This window comes from Copadichromis virginalis, linkage group LG5 (genome assembly GCF_057382275.1).
Source record: "Copadichromis virginalis isolate Kocher_CV1m ecotype Utaka linkage group LG5, C_Virginalis_male_GT1.1, whole genome shotgun sequence".
Classification (NCBI taxonomy): Eukaryota; Metazoa; Chordata; class Actinopteri; order Cichliformes; family Cichlidae; genus Copadichromis; species Copadichromis virginalis.
The window spans coordinates 14,607,721-14,624,313 of NC_140622.1; the positions used below are offsets into that span (position 1 = coordinate 14,607,721).

The window sequence follows — 16,593 nt, forward strand, 5'->3', positions numbered from 1 at the left end:
TTACACGGTTACACACTAAAGGCCCATGCAGCTTGCTGCTCACTTTCTAAAGCACACACACACACACACACACACACACACACACACACACACACACACACACACACACACACACACACACACACACACACACACACACACACACACACACACACACACACACACACACACACACACTCCAACATGTATGCTTGCACACTGTGGCTATGCTATACCTCTTTGACCTCTGGCCCCGTGAACACAGGCTCTGGGCGAGCGAACGGATCAGTTGATGGTAGTATGTTGGCCAGCTCGTCGATTGCATCCACTGGAGGTGCCTGCGCATGCAACACAGCTCAGCACACAAGCGCAAGCGACATGCTTTTTAAAGGAAACTAGCACTGCTACATTAAGTCTTTACCTGTTGGGCTCCTTTAGCTGCTGTGGATGTAACCTCCGCCTGAACCTGCAACACAGATCCAGAATCAGGCCACAGACCTTAACAACACAATATATCCATTGTGCTATTAGGAGTAAGGCATCATGAAATTATCAGCCATAAAAAAAAGAAATTCCAACTCTTTCTTAGTTAATTGCTTTAATGAAATGACTTTTCTTCTTTAGAATTTCCAGAAAAAAATGTTTGATTGGTGTGAAAAATTCCTGCTAGCCATGACAACACCTCATACCTCATCACAACATCCTCATCCATTCATTAAACACAGAGACCGAGAGGATGAATTGAATTGAATGCAAAATCATCACTGTGCAGAGTATACGGAGGGCAGAGTTGACACACAGCCTCTGCCATGTTTGGCTTCAGGAACATCTACCTTTGTTTGCGCTGATTTAGCTTCTTCCTTTTTGCCTTGCACAGACACATTTCCAGCCGCAGCTGTGCCTGCTGCAGCTGGCTTTGATGTTTTAGCAGGATCAACTTTAGGAACATCAGCTTTGACTGCTGTGGCAGCAGTGGCACTCTAAAATGCAACAAGATTTGATTCTATTACAGGCCAAGTTCATGTCAAGTAAAAGTGCAGATCTGCTACATACATGCAAAACACCCAAAGAAACAAATGAAAGACAGGAAGTCACTTGAGGAAAAGAAAGCCTCCACCAACTTCTTTCATCTAGAAGTGTTGTGCAATGAAACTGGGGTCAGAAGGGACATGAGTAAACTGTATGCCTCTCCTCTTCATTTGTTTTTTCCTCACTGACTCGGAGTGATGATGCATGCGATGTTGCAAATGGACGGGCGTCGACTATGACGAAATGCAACAACGAGCAGAGGCATGCTGAGCAAAGAGCTGCAGTGTAAAGAATGAAAGTCCTTGTTCTTCAAAAAAATAAAAAATAAAAATCCGAAAAGGAATTCCAAGGCATTCCAAGAAACCCCTAAAGCTAATAAGGTATCTGGACAGTCTCAAGTAAGCACAACCCCAAAAAACCTGATAAGACTACAAGGAAGAAAAAAAGAAGAGCGAAAGGCAAGTAGGCCTTGAAAGATACACCCCAAGAGTCATGGAGGCAGTGAAGACTCAGAGTGGCATTAGTAGTCAGGCTTATACCTTAGCCGTGTCCTTAGGTGACTCTTTAGGAGCGGGCACAGAAGTGGCTGCTGCAGTGCCAGCAGTGGGAGGAATTGTAGGTGCGACTTTGGCTTGGGAGACAGGTGCAGTCTACAAACATGTCGCCAAATGATTACTCAAAAACACAAGGAAGCCAGTAGATGTACTGACACAGTGTAAATTTTTAAAGTGTTAGTGAAAACGAAGCAGAAGAACATTTACACTGATCACTGGTCAGCTCAGTCACAGTTACCCAAAAGATCTCAAAATAATATGAGGGCTGAGACTGATGACCAGTGATCAGTAAGGGTTCAGATGCTGGAGCTTTTTCATGCCTTAATCACCTTGAACTTTGGGGATTTATTTGCATTCATGAAATATTCAAATACCTCACACACAGTTCACAAAATTTCTAATAAAATAATACAAAAAACATTATCATTTAAAAGATTGTTGGATTAAAGCAAAGAAAAAGCACTAGCTAGAGTTTTGGCCATGATGGCATTACCTTTAACACCTCTCTAGTAGCGCCACTCGCCTCTGCAAACGACATGTCAATAACAGTAGCACCGGCCAGCGTAGTGTTAGTCTACAATCGAGAAGCATGTGTTTAAAGAAAGTGAAAAGAGACAGTTATTCTTTAAGTTAGTGTCACAGTTTGTGAGGAGCATTCATCCCATGCAGGTCATATCAGATCTTTTATGGTGGCACGGTGACAGTCCAGCTTCTGATGCAAGATGAGTGAACGGCCGTGCCAGAAAGACGTCACAGACAGACAGGTAAGATGTTGCGTAACGGTGATGACCAAAGATGAAGCGCGTAAAGAGATGACTAGTGATGAGCACACATGAGGTGCTGAGGCCAAAAGAAAGAAGCAGAGATTCATGTTATGTCACGCCAAAGCGCTGAAAGCCTCCACCACTTTTATTCATACCCGCCAGAGTTTATCTACCTCTGGTTTGGCTTTAGGTGCCGCTTTCCCTGCTGTTGCAACATTAGAGCTTCCTCCTGTTGTCGTGGTAACCGCCCCAGGCTTTGTAGCCATTCCAGATCCCGATGTTGGCGTCTGCAATGCACCAGGTGAGGAGAAGTTGATCAACTGCAATTTTTTACAGCTCTATGGATGCTAGAATTGCCTGTGTGCTTGGCTTTGCACATGAAAGCTAGTTAACTTATCGTCAAGACAGCCACAGAGACTGTGAAACCTACTGTAATATATCTTAGCCTGATATCTTAAAATGACATCTTCTTGGTTACGCTTGAGGGTGGTGAGCAATTAGATATGTTGGTGATTGCAACAATACTCCGTTTCATAACGTAGCTCCGCACATCAGCTGGTAATGTGACTGTGGTTCCATGTTTTATACCTTCTATTGCTTAAAGGAAGGCATCACCAACTGATTTAAGCCAAAAGGACAAATCCTCAGCAGAAATACTGATGCGACTGCTAGCAAGCTGGCTAGCAGCATTATCGTTTCACGTGCTGTTGTATTGTTTGGCATTTATGTGTGTTAAACTGTCATGCTCACTGTAGAAGAATGTATTATTATGTGCAATCAGGGACTTAATAAGTTAAAAATGTTCACAAGATGCCATGGCTAGCATGACAATCCCAGTCAAATGTGATTGTCATTTCAGGTTATTGCACAACTTGCAACACTGCTATGCCATTACGTGTACAACAGGGAATTGTGGTAACAAAAGTATCCAAATTGAGATGTAGTAAATCTTTCAGCCTTTTTTGCTTCCATTATAACCTGCTTTTTCTGAAAGTCGTTAAACTTGCAGAAAAAGCAACACACAAGTAAGATTCCATATTTGTAAGGTTAATAGGTGAACATTATAGTTGTGTTTTTATGTGACAAGAAACTGGCTAATAGTAATTACCATACATTCTGCAGGGACATATTTTTTTTATAGCACAGTAGATTATCTTTCCCATTGCACATGGACACTGAAACACAGGCAGTTGTACTTTACTGTGGCAAAGCAAAAAGAAGGAAGCAGGGCAATGAGATACTTACAGTGAAGGTTAATGACTGAGTAATATAAGCTCAGTGTGTGAATAGGTCTAAAATAAAACCATGTAATTCTCTCACTTCTAAATATCCGACTAAACCTTATCTCTACAAGCCGGGCACCAAACTATACACCGTCTAAGCCCCGCTGCTGAAAGATGTGTGAAAACAATTCAGGCTGGCACAATGGCTCTGTTCAAACATTATTTGTATGCAAGTAAAAGAGATAAATGACAGGCAATGGAGTGTACTATTACTTTGAAAAAAAAATAGTCATTAAAAGTGTTTAATGAAGTACACTTTATATAAAATACAGTTATGGTCAGAAGTTTACGTACACTCATCATAAGCATCAATATTGTGGTCATTTAGTTTGATCGGATATGTCACTACTTTGTCATGTTGTGGAAGAAGACCCAAACTGTCACCTCCAGATGAAAGGGAATGGAGCAGGATGTTAAGGAACAACCTGTGAACCAACAGGCTCAAGCCTGCCTTCAGCTGGAAACTGCTGTGACACCAGTGTTATTGTCCACGGTGATGTGAAATTTATGTAGTTGTCATGGACAAGCTAAATGCCTTCTGGAGAAAGGTTTTATGGGATAAATGAGACTCTATGAGACAAAGATGAACTATTTGGCCACAAGAGTATGCTTGGAGGAGTAACTGCTTTCCTAAAATACTATATCTGCTGTTGAGCATGGTCCTGAAGCAACACACTCCAGAGCTGTTATGGTGCCGGTGGTACTCGTACATTGCATGAAGTAATAATAAAAAATTCAACTTAATCTCAAGTCAACAGCTAGAAGATTGACACAATTGTTGTTTGGAATGAATAAGACAAGTTAACATTAAGCTTCTCAAATGGTCTCTCCAAAGCACCCACCTCATCCCAATTCTTCTTTTTTTTAAGTCATTAAATATATGTGCTGTGCAATCATGCAAACCTGGAAACCGTTTACCAACAAAATGCTGATGTTTGCAACACTTTTTCTACCAATAGAGTTCATATACATGCTAATATAGTTACATTCCACTTAATTTATGAGTTCCTGATTGAAATACTGATGAAGTCTTTTAACATTTCCATTAGTCTTCCCTGGAGAATATTCCAGTCAGCATTCAAGCAGCAGTTTGACAACCTTGGTTTGCGAGCAGCATTAATGGGTTAAACAGGGTGTTACCTGCCTTGAGTTTGAAGGAAGGAAAAGGAAAATGTTCTTTTTGCTATTAATCAAAGAGCTGTGCTGGAACAGGAAAGAAAGTAACAATGCTAGAACAACAGAAAATGCTGGGGGGTCAGGGGTCAAACTGGCAGTCAACAAATGAGTTTCTTTTGACAGACTGAGGGAGGAGAAGAAGAAGTTAAACAGCATTACAGGGGAATGTCTAATACCTCAAACTGTGCAGGCTTTCCAGTAGAGACCTGAGCTGCCGGTTTGGGTGTTGTCTGGCTGGACTGCGACTGCAGAGAGAAAGAGACAGAAGTCAAATATGTGCAGGGAACACAAGAAACCACCCAGCAACATGTTGATTTCACAACAGCAATATTTTTGGAAAACAAAACGTTCCAGAAGACTTATTTCTGGATAAAGCTGAAATCGTAATCGTTACAGGTTCAGGTCAATACAGTCTCCTTTTCAAGTTGAAAACAAACATGGGGAGAAATGCAGGACTGTAAACTGCTCTCAAACACACCCATCACACAGCAGTCAGAAGTGTTTGATTCAAGTCCTACATTCCTGACTGTGCGGTGGGACTGTTTGACAGCAGTGCGTCAACGAGACTGTCGTCTGTGGTCACCTTAGAAACTGACAAGAAGAATGCAGGATTCACATCTCCAGCCAGTGGCATCCAGTGCAAGCTGAACGCTAACATAGCTCACATTTTTCTGCTTAAGGAACCAGGAGAGATCGGCCTTTGCCTCCCGTGGCTGAAGACATGCAGCCAGTATTCACACACATGCATACTGGATGGAAGTCATATTTGTTCTGCACTGCACTTCTTCACATAGAAACAATTAGTCATACTGTATCACTGATGCTTTGATCTTTGTCTTAAATTCCCCATAGCTGAGCTGTAATAAAACAAGCTATAGAAGCCGTGTTACAACGCATGGGATATTATTACTTTTTATCATGTGTACTAATCAAAGCAAACTTTCCTGGAATGATAGTTGCAGGACCCATGGTTTATCTGTGGGTGCACGGCAGTAGTTTATCATTTAAAACTGTCATCTGAAATATTGATCAGTTATTAGCCTGTTTTTTTACAGTACTGGAAATCCTTCTGCAAGGTAGAATGTCATAAAGATCATTGTTCTTAATACATTTGAGAGAAATATACAGGCCTTCAGAAGCAAATAATGTTTCATTTTGTTTTGTTTTTTTAAACTACAAAAATGTACAAGAAGTAAAGCCTTACACTACTACTCAGTTTCCCCCTGTAAAACATGTGACCTTTATCTGGATAAGGATCGCACGTCAATGAAAAGGTGTTACTGCAAGCAGAATGCACTGGGATTGGAATCTGACCCGATCAGCCCAGTCACATTTGGAGATGGACTCTGTAAAGCCAACTCTCGGGGTCATCTAAATCGCACTCTTTGCGTCTACTCGCACAGGCTCCAGAAAGCTACAGGTAATATATCAGCACAACCTCGTAACGTAGAGCGGAGACAGTAGCACTGCTCCCCTGGACTGTTTTTCCTGTTTGTGCAGTCATTAAATGTGAGGCTCATCCAGACGCCTTGATTCTACCTGTAATAAGCTTCACAATATTGTGAAGATTGTGCTTTTAGTCTAAAATATGCAACCGTGTACAAAAATAAACTTTCTTTTGTTAACAATTATACATGTTGCGCACGTAGTCCAGTATTTTAGAAGCATATACTGATCTCCAGGTGGAGCACAGTTTGCTGCAGAGCCCAGCCCAGCTCTTTTGAAGGTGTGAATACAGAGCAGTGAACCTCCACCCTGTTTAATACTGCTGTCCGTTTCACATTCAGCTCCATATATTGTATGCAGTTGTATCATTGTAGACTCAGACCCAGCCCAGCCTGTCGGCGAGCATTACTGGGTTTTTTTCCATTTGTTCATGATAATAATAATAATGATCATAATAATAATAATAATAATGATCATAATAAAAGAATAAGAGAAGTGTACAGAAGTATCCATAACAGATTAACAGATACAATTCTGTGGGGAAACCCCCCAACTATATCTTCCAGTTATTATGCTACTTCTAATCACACGTAAGCTTCTGAGCGAGTTAACCAGCTATGCGTCCTCTTTTACAGCTACACAGGTAGGATGGAGGTAAAGCACATATGTATGCTTGTGAATGACAGTCAAGGTAAATAACATACAGAGACAGAGGACATGTGAATCATCTGCATTAGGTGAACTCTGAGTTAGTAATGATTGCAACTTGGCATAATCAATGATTTCCTCACGCGCTCAAATAGTCACACGGGCTCACAAAGTCATAATCCAGGTCGGGATTAGCACACACAAGTCACATGCCTTCTGCCTTTCACACTTTTCAGATATGAACCGACAGCTTTAAGAGTCAACTTCATATTATTTAGATCGAGAATAAAAAGGAAGTGGCACAGAGGAGGAAGTGAGGTCACAAGCAGCCAAGGGGAAGTTGTGTTGATCCCGTTACCACTGTAAATACTGAACGTTGCCAAGTTACTTAAATAACCAAGAAACAGATGAGCTGTACTGCATGATGTGTCAGGCGCATTTTGCTGCATGTGAGACAACAACTCCACAAGCTTGGATTTTCATGACAAAATGATAAAAGTAGCATTGGATATTTGAAGCCTTGTATTCTCATGGCAGTGATCTGTTCTGGAAGCAGAATTTGCAAACATCTATAGAGCACAAGAGATTGCTGAAAACTTCTAGAACTAATAGACACACTCAAGCCATTCTAGTGGCGCTAGCTTTTATTTAGTTTTTTTAATGTGCCTGCAGTGTTTGATTCAACACAGGAATAATTTAAAGAAACAGTGAAAAGCACCTCTAATTCCATTTGATTAAAGATGTTTAGGCAATCACAGTATTGACTTCCCCCTTCTTATCTACAAAAGGTATTTTGATGTGTCATCAGAGTAATCATACTGACCACATGAATGACATCATTACTTCATCAAAACTTTCTTTTGCAGAAGCGTACATTATGGCAAACCCTATAACAGATTTGTGAGTTACAACAAAGAGTAACACTGTACGGATCAGAACAAATGACATATTTCCATATCACTGTATAAATTAGAATCATGTTCATGCGCTTTTGCATTTACCTCATGAGGGATTCTCTGTTGAAACTATTCTTCAAAACCACACGCAAATAGGTGACTCATCACCACTGCAGAACTCCGACAACACCGACAGATGCCACTTGACAAAGGCCAGGAAGCACGACCCGCTTTTATAATTGTACAGTAGGCAAACAGACAGAGCTCTTAGTTCATTTCCAATCGATTAAAAGAAGCAATACACTGAAACATTAAGTAGTAAATAGTTGAGCTCATCAGTATGTTTACAGTGTCAATATCAGACGATCTTGAAAACATTTATTAAAGAGATAAAAGAAATATCCTCTTAAAAGGAAGCCAACACTGGAAGATGCTACAAAAGAAAGAAAGAAAGGATTTCTATTGTAAAATAAAAGTGAACAAAGATGACGAGGGCAGAAACCTGCACTACGGTTAGGAATCAGAAAGGTTAAAAAAAAAATAATCATCAACTTTAACTCAAATAAAATAAAACCTGAAGCATGAAACATTTTGTGGATTAGTCCTACTCACTGATTTAGGTAAATTAAAAAACAAATGTTTGTGTGTAACCTCTGTGTTCACCTGAGACCAACCCAAACTCTCAGGAAGTCTGTAGTGACTCCAGACTTCTGCATTCCTACATTCCTCATGACTACGGCAGCAGCAGACGCACACTGCAAGTACACGTACACGCATTAGGTACTGGGTTAAACCCACTTTCGACTTTAAAACTGCCCTAATTTTTCACGCCATTGACTCAAAGAGCTGGAGTTTTTCCCTTTTAAATTTTGATGCATATTGACATGATAGAATCAATATTGTTTCAGAACCTCTTGACAAAGAAAACCCAATTGTGTTCACTCTTATTCGACAACGAGTGGGGGGAAAGGACCACTTTCTTGGTTAACACAAACCACAACGCACCACAGAAAAAAAGGAAGTAGCAACAAGTCTTCCCACAGAGCAGACACATTTGGATCAAACATAGTAGACACAGTTGTTTTCTACAGACCAGGTGTTGCATAAATGTCATGAGCCGTGCTTGACGTGGTTTATAGCAGGTGCTGAGTCTTCCAGATGTGCTCGGTATTTGGTCGACCTGTGGCTCATTTGAAGCTGCCTTATGGTGCCATGAGGTCAGGCAGTGTCAAATGTGGCCCAAACACGATTGCAGATGCTGGCCACATTTTTTCTGGGTTATAGTTTCAGAATAATTTTTTGGGAGGTATTTACTAATTTTACCAAACAACCGGAAGAGGCCTAACATCCACTCTTAGGAAATCTCTGCCGTCTTGATAAAGTATTTATTGTATTGATCTGAGTACATATTGGACTGTGTGAAAGTAAAGTGAAGTTGATGGAGGTGAGTTATAAGCTGTATACGTGGAGCATACTGCACAGCAAAACTTAAAAGGTCCAAATGATCAATAGTGCCTTTATCAGAAGATGCACTCAATAGTAGAACTGACAGTATGCAAGATGTCACTTGCCATTCTGTCCAGCCTTAAGTTTTGGCTCATTCTTTATACACACAACAGGTATACAAGTTTGATAAAAAAGCCAATAGAGCAGAAATAACCTTTGCACGCATCATATATGAAAACTGTGCAGATAATACAAACTTTATGAGACCTTCTTTGGTTGAACCCGTGACAGTGAACTAACTTCTGCAGCTTGTGATGTTGTCTTCTTAAACAGCACTCTGTGTTTCTGTTATGCAGCACAGAAATGCACAAGACAGTAAAAGAAGAGGGGGGGGCGTGTCATAAAAATGATGCAGGGTTCCAAATTTAGTCGAAGCGTGGAAAAGACTCAATAGTTAGCATGGATCTGCTTTGCAAAGGACATATTGATTTTGTCAGACACATACAGTACATACAGTAGACTGGGATTCGGTGCAGTTGTAGTCTGAAACACAACAGCGCATATAAAGATCGTGATATGTGAACATATGTTGTTGAATCTTTTATTCCATGTAAGACACATGACGTATGCAAACACTGACATGCCCCACAGATTAAGCACATCCTGGCCCTCTCCCTTATCATTCCTCGCAGCTCAGGATGCCACCAATGACACAAATTTCTTTCCATCTGGGCTCTCCCCACGTGGGCAAGTCCGTGGGCTTCATCCACCTTCTGTTCTGCCATTTTGGCTGTCAGCACGGGGCGCCCGTCTGGCCCCCTCCACAAATGTCCATCCTGCCAGGCTCCTTTGTTTTTCCACACCCCCTTTTCCTCTGGGGATGCCTCCTCCTGGGCCCGTTTAACTTCCTCAATCAGGTCAACAGGTATCTCTTCTTCTGATGTTACCTGTATCATTTGTCTCTGTCCTTTGTAGCCTGCGGCCTCCTTTGCGGCTTCGTCTGCTCTCTGGTTTCCTTTTTCCACCATGCTGGTTCCTTGGGAGTGAGCTTTGCATTTTATAATGCTCACCTCCTCTGGGTCAGCCAAGGCCTTTTCCAGTTCCTCCATTTCATGTTTGTGGGAAATAGGTGCATTGGTTGCTGTTCTGAATCCTGCTCTTTTCCACTGAGGCAGCTCCACATGCGCTGCTCCAAACGCATATGCCGAATCGGTGTAGATGTTCACTCTCCTGTTCTTGGCTAGTCTCAAAGCTCGAGCTAAGGCTATCACTTCAGCTCTCTGGGCCGACTGCTTTCCCTCAATCCTTCCTGACTCTCTGACCTGATAATCTCCTTCTACTCTGCAGACCACCGCATACCCTGCTTTCAGTCCTCCTTCGTCTCGGTGGCAACATCCATCGGTGAACCAGTCCTCAGCTCCCGGTATGGGTTCGGCCTTCAGGTCCTCTCTAATCTTTTCCTCGATCTGTGCTCTTTTGGCGCAGTCATGTGGTTCCCCTACACCCATTAAATCTGCCATGTTAATTCCTTCATGTGTGAATGTCAAATTTGGGGCCTCTAAGACTTTGCTCAGTCTCTGTTGTGCCCGTGGTGACATACAAAATGCTTGTGAATTCACGTATGCCACTATGCTATGTGTAGTGAGTATTTTTAGTGGGTGTTCTCTCACTACATGTGCTGTTTTTTGGATAATTCTAGCGACCCCTGCTGCATGTTGTGTGCATGTAGGATGCTTTGCTTCTGTTGGATGTAGTTTTACACTAACATACATGAGCACTTCTCTACCCCCCCCCCCCCCCCCCTTTTTCTGAAACAACACTCCATTTACAATTGAGTTTGTTTCAGAAACATCCAAATAGAATGGCTCATCATAATTGGGTGTGGCTAAATCTGAGGCCCTTGACAATGTCCATAGATAGAGCCACTGGGTAAGCAGCGAGGACACTGCCTGACGTAGTTGATAACGGGACACCAGTAACATCATGGTCATTCTGAGAGAGCTAGACGCAGTGCTGGGCATAGTTTAAGTGAGTGTGTCCAAAATAGATGCAGCACTTTAGATCCACACCATTTCTGTCACATGACTTGGGCCAGCAGTGACAGTGTGGCAAGGGCGGCGCACTGCCATCTGAAACCAACAGGTTTTGGTAGTCTTTCAATTTAGCACGACAGGAAACTGCCTGTCAGCTTGAGGTTTATTGCTCAAGTCTTTGTCTGCTGTCAGATATGAATGATAGAAAAACACATGCAGGCATGAAACGCCAAGACTGCACCCCATATTGTGCATTTGTCACTGGTCAAGGAACAATGCAGTACATATATCCAGGCCCTACCAAACAACAGGGACTGAAGCAGTAGCTTTGCCCTCTTATGAAAACTGATGACTAATGCTGGCCCCACCCAACACACCACAGACACGCATATGTGAAAATGGCTGGAAACGACTCCTCAGCTTTCTGTTTTAAAATAGCACTGGCAACTTGTGGAAAAAAGGTCAATAGTGATAAGTGGCTCACGTCTGACCAGTGGTGGAAATGACGAAAGCTGCAGTCAGCTGCATAACAAGGAAAGAAAGTGGAGCAATAGTGTGAAAGTTAAGCGTTTCAGTTTTAGCACAGAGCTGCAGCAGGAGGAGCATTATTGCTGGAGGGCAGATTTCAAGAGAGCTGGGTGAAATCAGGAGTAATGGCGTTGACTAAACGTACTTTAAAAGGCAACCTGTTCTGATGAGGTGGTGACGCATTTAACTGTCACATCAGGCGAGGACAAGAAACAGGACAACCATGGCAAAATTACAACTGCAGCCAAACAAAATCCTAATCATACAAGACAAACAAACCAACCCTTGTGCTTCAGTGTTTGTACTGCATTTTCCCATCAGGATTATTGTATCACACGTTTACAGTGAGAAAACCCAGTATGGAGAGCACAAAAAGATGATATAAAGCCATAAAGAGCCAGGTGTCAACCTTGAATGCCACATACATAAATAGTAATGAAACATTTGATTGCTGGTCGTTCACGTTTACTTGGAACAAAGTTTTTGTTACACTAGCAACAACTGCTCTCAAGGCCCATTTGAGAGAGACTAACACAAAAATCTTTAGTCCTTTAGTTCCATAATTTGAGGCTTAAAGGGAAGCACGCTGATCTTACCACAACATGAAGGATCACATGAGCGATAAACTGTCAAATGCTGATCTGAACAAACGTTCTGCTACACACCAGCCACCAAAGTGATGTGACAGGTATCAAACAGGAAGCTTCTCCACGCAAGCATTTACAAAAGAGCAAGCATAAAGGGAAATACCATCCAGATACATACCATAGGTCAGACTGTGAGTGTGTATCCTCTTTAAATGTTGCTGTGAATACTACCAAGAGGCTCTCTTCAGGCTGCTTAACCTAAGACCCCTGCTTTAGGAACACTTTAGTTCGAACTTTATGTCATGCACACGCACACATGTAAACACATACACACACCCAGCAGTGAAAAACTTGCTACTCCGCCCTCTTTGAATCAGCACAACAAGACGCCGCTGCATCAGGCTCCACCCCTTCATCCAACATGGCAGAGCAGGCTCGGTCGGATTGGGCAGTTGAACACATGAAGCCCCACCCACTGCTCGATGGGTGCCAGGAAAACTGAACAAGCTTTGGGTCGGGCTGGGCTAGGTGAAGACGCATGATGCAGCTCAGCACGCGATAGCCTGCATCAAGCCGGAAGAGGTGAAGAAGAGAGAAAGAGTTGAGGGGTGACGAAGGAAAGTAGATTTTCTGCAGCAGTGCTTTGGCAGGAGTCTGGGTGTGTCGGGTAGACTCACAACTTTGGAATCTAGAATGCAAAGCTACAACAAAGGCAGAAAAGAGGAGAGGGAGGGAGGAGGATCCATCACATGCAGCTCAAACCACACCCTAAGGCAGACAGAGAGGAACATTAAAATGGGGGAGAACGACAAAGTTTAAAGGTCAAGAGCAGTGATGTTCAGACATGTTTGTTTCCATCACAGGTCGTGAAAAAAGGCCCCGAACAACGGAACAAACAGGAAATACCAGCCAGAGGTTACAAAGGAATTTGGGGGGGGAACAAGAGAGAGGGGCATTTAACGCTTCCCCTTTCTTTAAACAGGACCTTTCAGCAGTGGCAGCGTTGATTGGCTGAAAGGTCAATAACTTCTAAACTTTATCCTTATTATGTTAACTTCTTCAAGCACTCCACACCGAAAAACATGTCAAACGCGTTAAGAGGCGAGTGCTCTGGGGAGCAGCGCCCCCTCGTGTCACAAAACACCAAAAGCACATAGATGAAACTTAAAAAGGAGCATTGTGTTCATGTGTGTCATCTGAAACCGTTGTGCATGCCTGTTAGCTTGCAGACTGTTGTTTGGACACAATGTCGGCCTGTATGCGTGTCGTGTTTGTTCAGTCCCAGTACTTTAACGCTGCGGTTAAAATGGGAACTCAAACAGCTCTAAATACTTTGCATTTAGACTTGGCATGAAATTTAATGTTATTATAGATGTGCTAGAAAAGGATTATAGGAAATATTCTATGTGGAAGCTGCTTTGACACAAGCTTCAACAGACTTGGTTAAATATCAGCCGAAGCCAGCTGACAATCAAGCACCAGGATAATCAGCTCGAATGAAGATAAACAGCAGAGCGTAAGCATGATCATGACATATCGCTGTATTCTTCGAGAGCTATAGTCTGGTTTTTATCGGCTTGGCTTCAACCATGTTTCTTTTAAAATGTCTTTATAAGAACAAGCAGACAGACTCCTGATGTCTCCTGCCCTGGCAGAAATTCTTGTGTCTGTCCTGGGACCCTTCAAAATAAATCACTTAACAGCTTTCGCCTGACTGACTCCAAAAACACACCAGAGCCTGCCCCCTTTTCTGAAAGATAACATGCTCGTGTTGAATCCAAATGCCTTAGTTTGCAACCCCTGGTAACAGCTGTCTTTATTGACAACATTAGACACACCCTTTCATGGAGATCAACCAATAGAAATGGTAAACCTAGAAGCTGGAGGTTTCTAGTATAAAAGGTGGGCTCTGTTCATAGAAGTTTACAGGCAAACTTGGTGGGAGGCTGCATGCAAACTAAGACTTTAAGCAAAGACTAATGTGGGATATTTACATTGGCAAAAGTTTGCAGTCAAATCAATTGGAACTCTGCAGAGAGATTAGACTTGTAGAAACGTGTTTTGCCAGAAAGTTCTAGCTGTTATGAAAGAGCGTGTGAATCAGGTCTGATTAGGAGCAGGAGCAGCCATACACAATCTGTGCGCTCAGTTTGAACCAGATACAAGGAAGCACTTAAAAGTGCAAATGGAAAACAGTGAGTGTTGTGCTGACTGTGCACAAACAGCCAGAAAAAAATGCAGAGGAGTGGCCTGAGGAACTTGACAAACCCTAATCGTATATTTTTTAAATAAACACAGTGAAGTCAAATCAAAAGGATGCATTTGCTTTTGTTGAGATTAACCTAACCAAACACAACAGTTTTGCATCCCCTTTTAGCTCATTGTTTTGGCAGCAGTGTTTTCAGGAGCAACAGCCTGCAAGTTTGACCGAGGTAAATCTGAGAAACACACTTTGCTCCCAGCCAGAAGCATGACAAGTGGTCAATGCTAGCAACCAGTGGTTACTGCTTAAATAGCACACTTCTACTCGGAGCACACAAATCATTTTACTACAAGCTTCATACCACAGCACCTTGTCTAACATTTACACACACACACTCGCACACATAACTTGGGATTTAGTGTCTTGTCCAAAGATACTTCAACATGCAGACTAGAGCAGCATTCACCGGACTTCCAGTTGTAAAGCGAGCCACACTTACTGTGAAACATTTCAGTTACAGAGACATCAATAGGGACAGTTTAAAAAAAGTGAAGCAAAAAAGCTTCAGGGAAAACATTACATCTGCTCAAAGTTGCTTTATTTCTAGGAAAAGTAGAGAAATATTTGTAATAATATTTTTAAAAAATAATATGTTAGCTTGTTGTGACTGCCAACAAACCACCGATTATTAGGTACAGGAAGTGTGCTAAATCAAGTGTCCAGATTGAGGCTATTTTAGCGAGCTGAGCTTCAGTTTCAGACTTGTATCATCTTCAGCACAGGTTTGTTTGCTTCAGCTAAAATTACTTCTGCATTAGCTTATCAGGTTCTACCATGAATTTAAACTTGTGTGTTAGCCATGCAATGATGCTATACTATACTATAACTAGATTTTCAGACAGATTAGCCAGATACAAATAGAAATATCATCACCACAAAAACGACTAAGCTATAAATGTCTCTTGCTTAGCTGCATTTCCACATTATGTCATCAATCTATCCAGCCATCCACTTCAGGGTCATGGAGGGCTAGAGCCTATCCAGAGGAAACAGCTTGACTCTGTCAGCCACATGACAGAATAAGAACAAGAACTACAATAACACGATTTAGTTGGGACTTGTCAGCAATTACCAATAATCATAGCATGCCTGCTAACATTTTTACCTCTCCTGCGTGTTTATGAGGAGCGATACTGAGAATCTCAATCATTGCATCACATTACAGTTTCCAGCAATCGTGAGTCTGCTGCCTTCACATTACTTATCCGGACAAATGTCATCTGGCTCCAAGTACAGGCTGTTGCTCGAGCATTGCAGTAAACAGACAGGAGGACGGGTATACCAAAACGGACATAACAAAATTCAGCGAGCAACATTTAGATGAGGTGTCAAGCCAAACTGAGAGCACAGTGTCAAATCTGAAGGCACGAGTTTTGAGGAGTGATGGAAAGTAGCACCGTACCTACCAACGGGATAAACAACAACAAACTCAACAGGAAATGGAAGGCTGATTTAGCTGAGCAGGATATGTGTCAACAAAGTTTCTGTGTATATATATGGTCTCATACACAGTGTGTTCCTCCACTCCAGTGCAAACTGGGCTTTAGTACCGTGGTCTGAAATGATCTTTTTGAGGTGTGGCTTCAGAAGGCAGTCAGGGGTGGTTATGACGTATGAACTGAAGCAATCGGGCACTGTGTGTCATGATGTCATTAGTAACCACCTTAGTTGAACTGTTTGTGATTTGCTGAATATTAAAACATGAAAGATGGAAATTTGAATGTCAGCATTTTCTGACAGTGGGGGCAGATAGGTGCACGCTTGACATCAGACTGTGATTTAATAACATGAGTCAGTTGTGTCTCACTGTCTCAGTGATTGCTCAATACTTTGTATTCTGGTTGCACACAGTGCTATAGTCCTTCATAACTGAACCGTACAGTGTAACTCACTGTTCAAATGCCCAACCGTAAAACCGAGGGGATCATTTCACATGACTACATCGAACTTAAAGATGAAAA

General features: G+C 42.1%; 1 protein-coding gene across 15 annotated transcripts in view; it reads right to left on the reverse strand.

Moving 5' to 3' along the window:
* cast (calpastatin) overlaps positions 1–16,593 on the reverse strand; it is a 32,323-nt gene that overhangs the window by 9,415 nt on the left and 6,315 nt on the right. For 6 of the 15 annotated variants that reach the window (XM_085456093.1, XM_085456103.1, XM_085456090.1 and 3 more), the window contains 6 exons: positions 4,962–5,030; positions 2,500–2,613; positions 1,548–1,658; positions 813–959; positions 401–445; positions 216–317 (listed from right to left, as the gene is read on the reverse strand). In XM_085456093.1, the coding sequence (XP_085312219.1) occupies positions 216–317; positions 401–445; positions 813–959; positions 1,548–1,658; positions 2,500–2,613; positions 4,962–5,030 (588 nt within the window). Of the gene's footprint in view, positions 1–215; positions 318–400; positions 446–812; positions 960–1,547; positions 1,659–2,055; positions 2,477–2,499; positions 2,614–4,961; positions 5,031–12,547; positions 12,723–16,593 lie in introns of those variants that run through there. The other 9 variants (XM_085456096.1, XM_085456095.1, XM_085456097.1 and 6 more) reach the window with 9 other exon arrangements.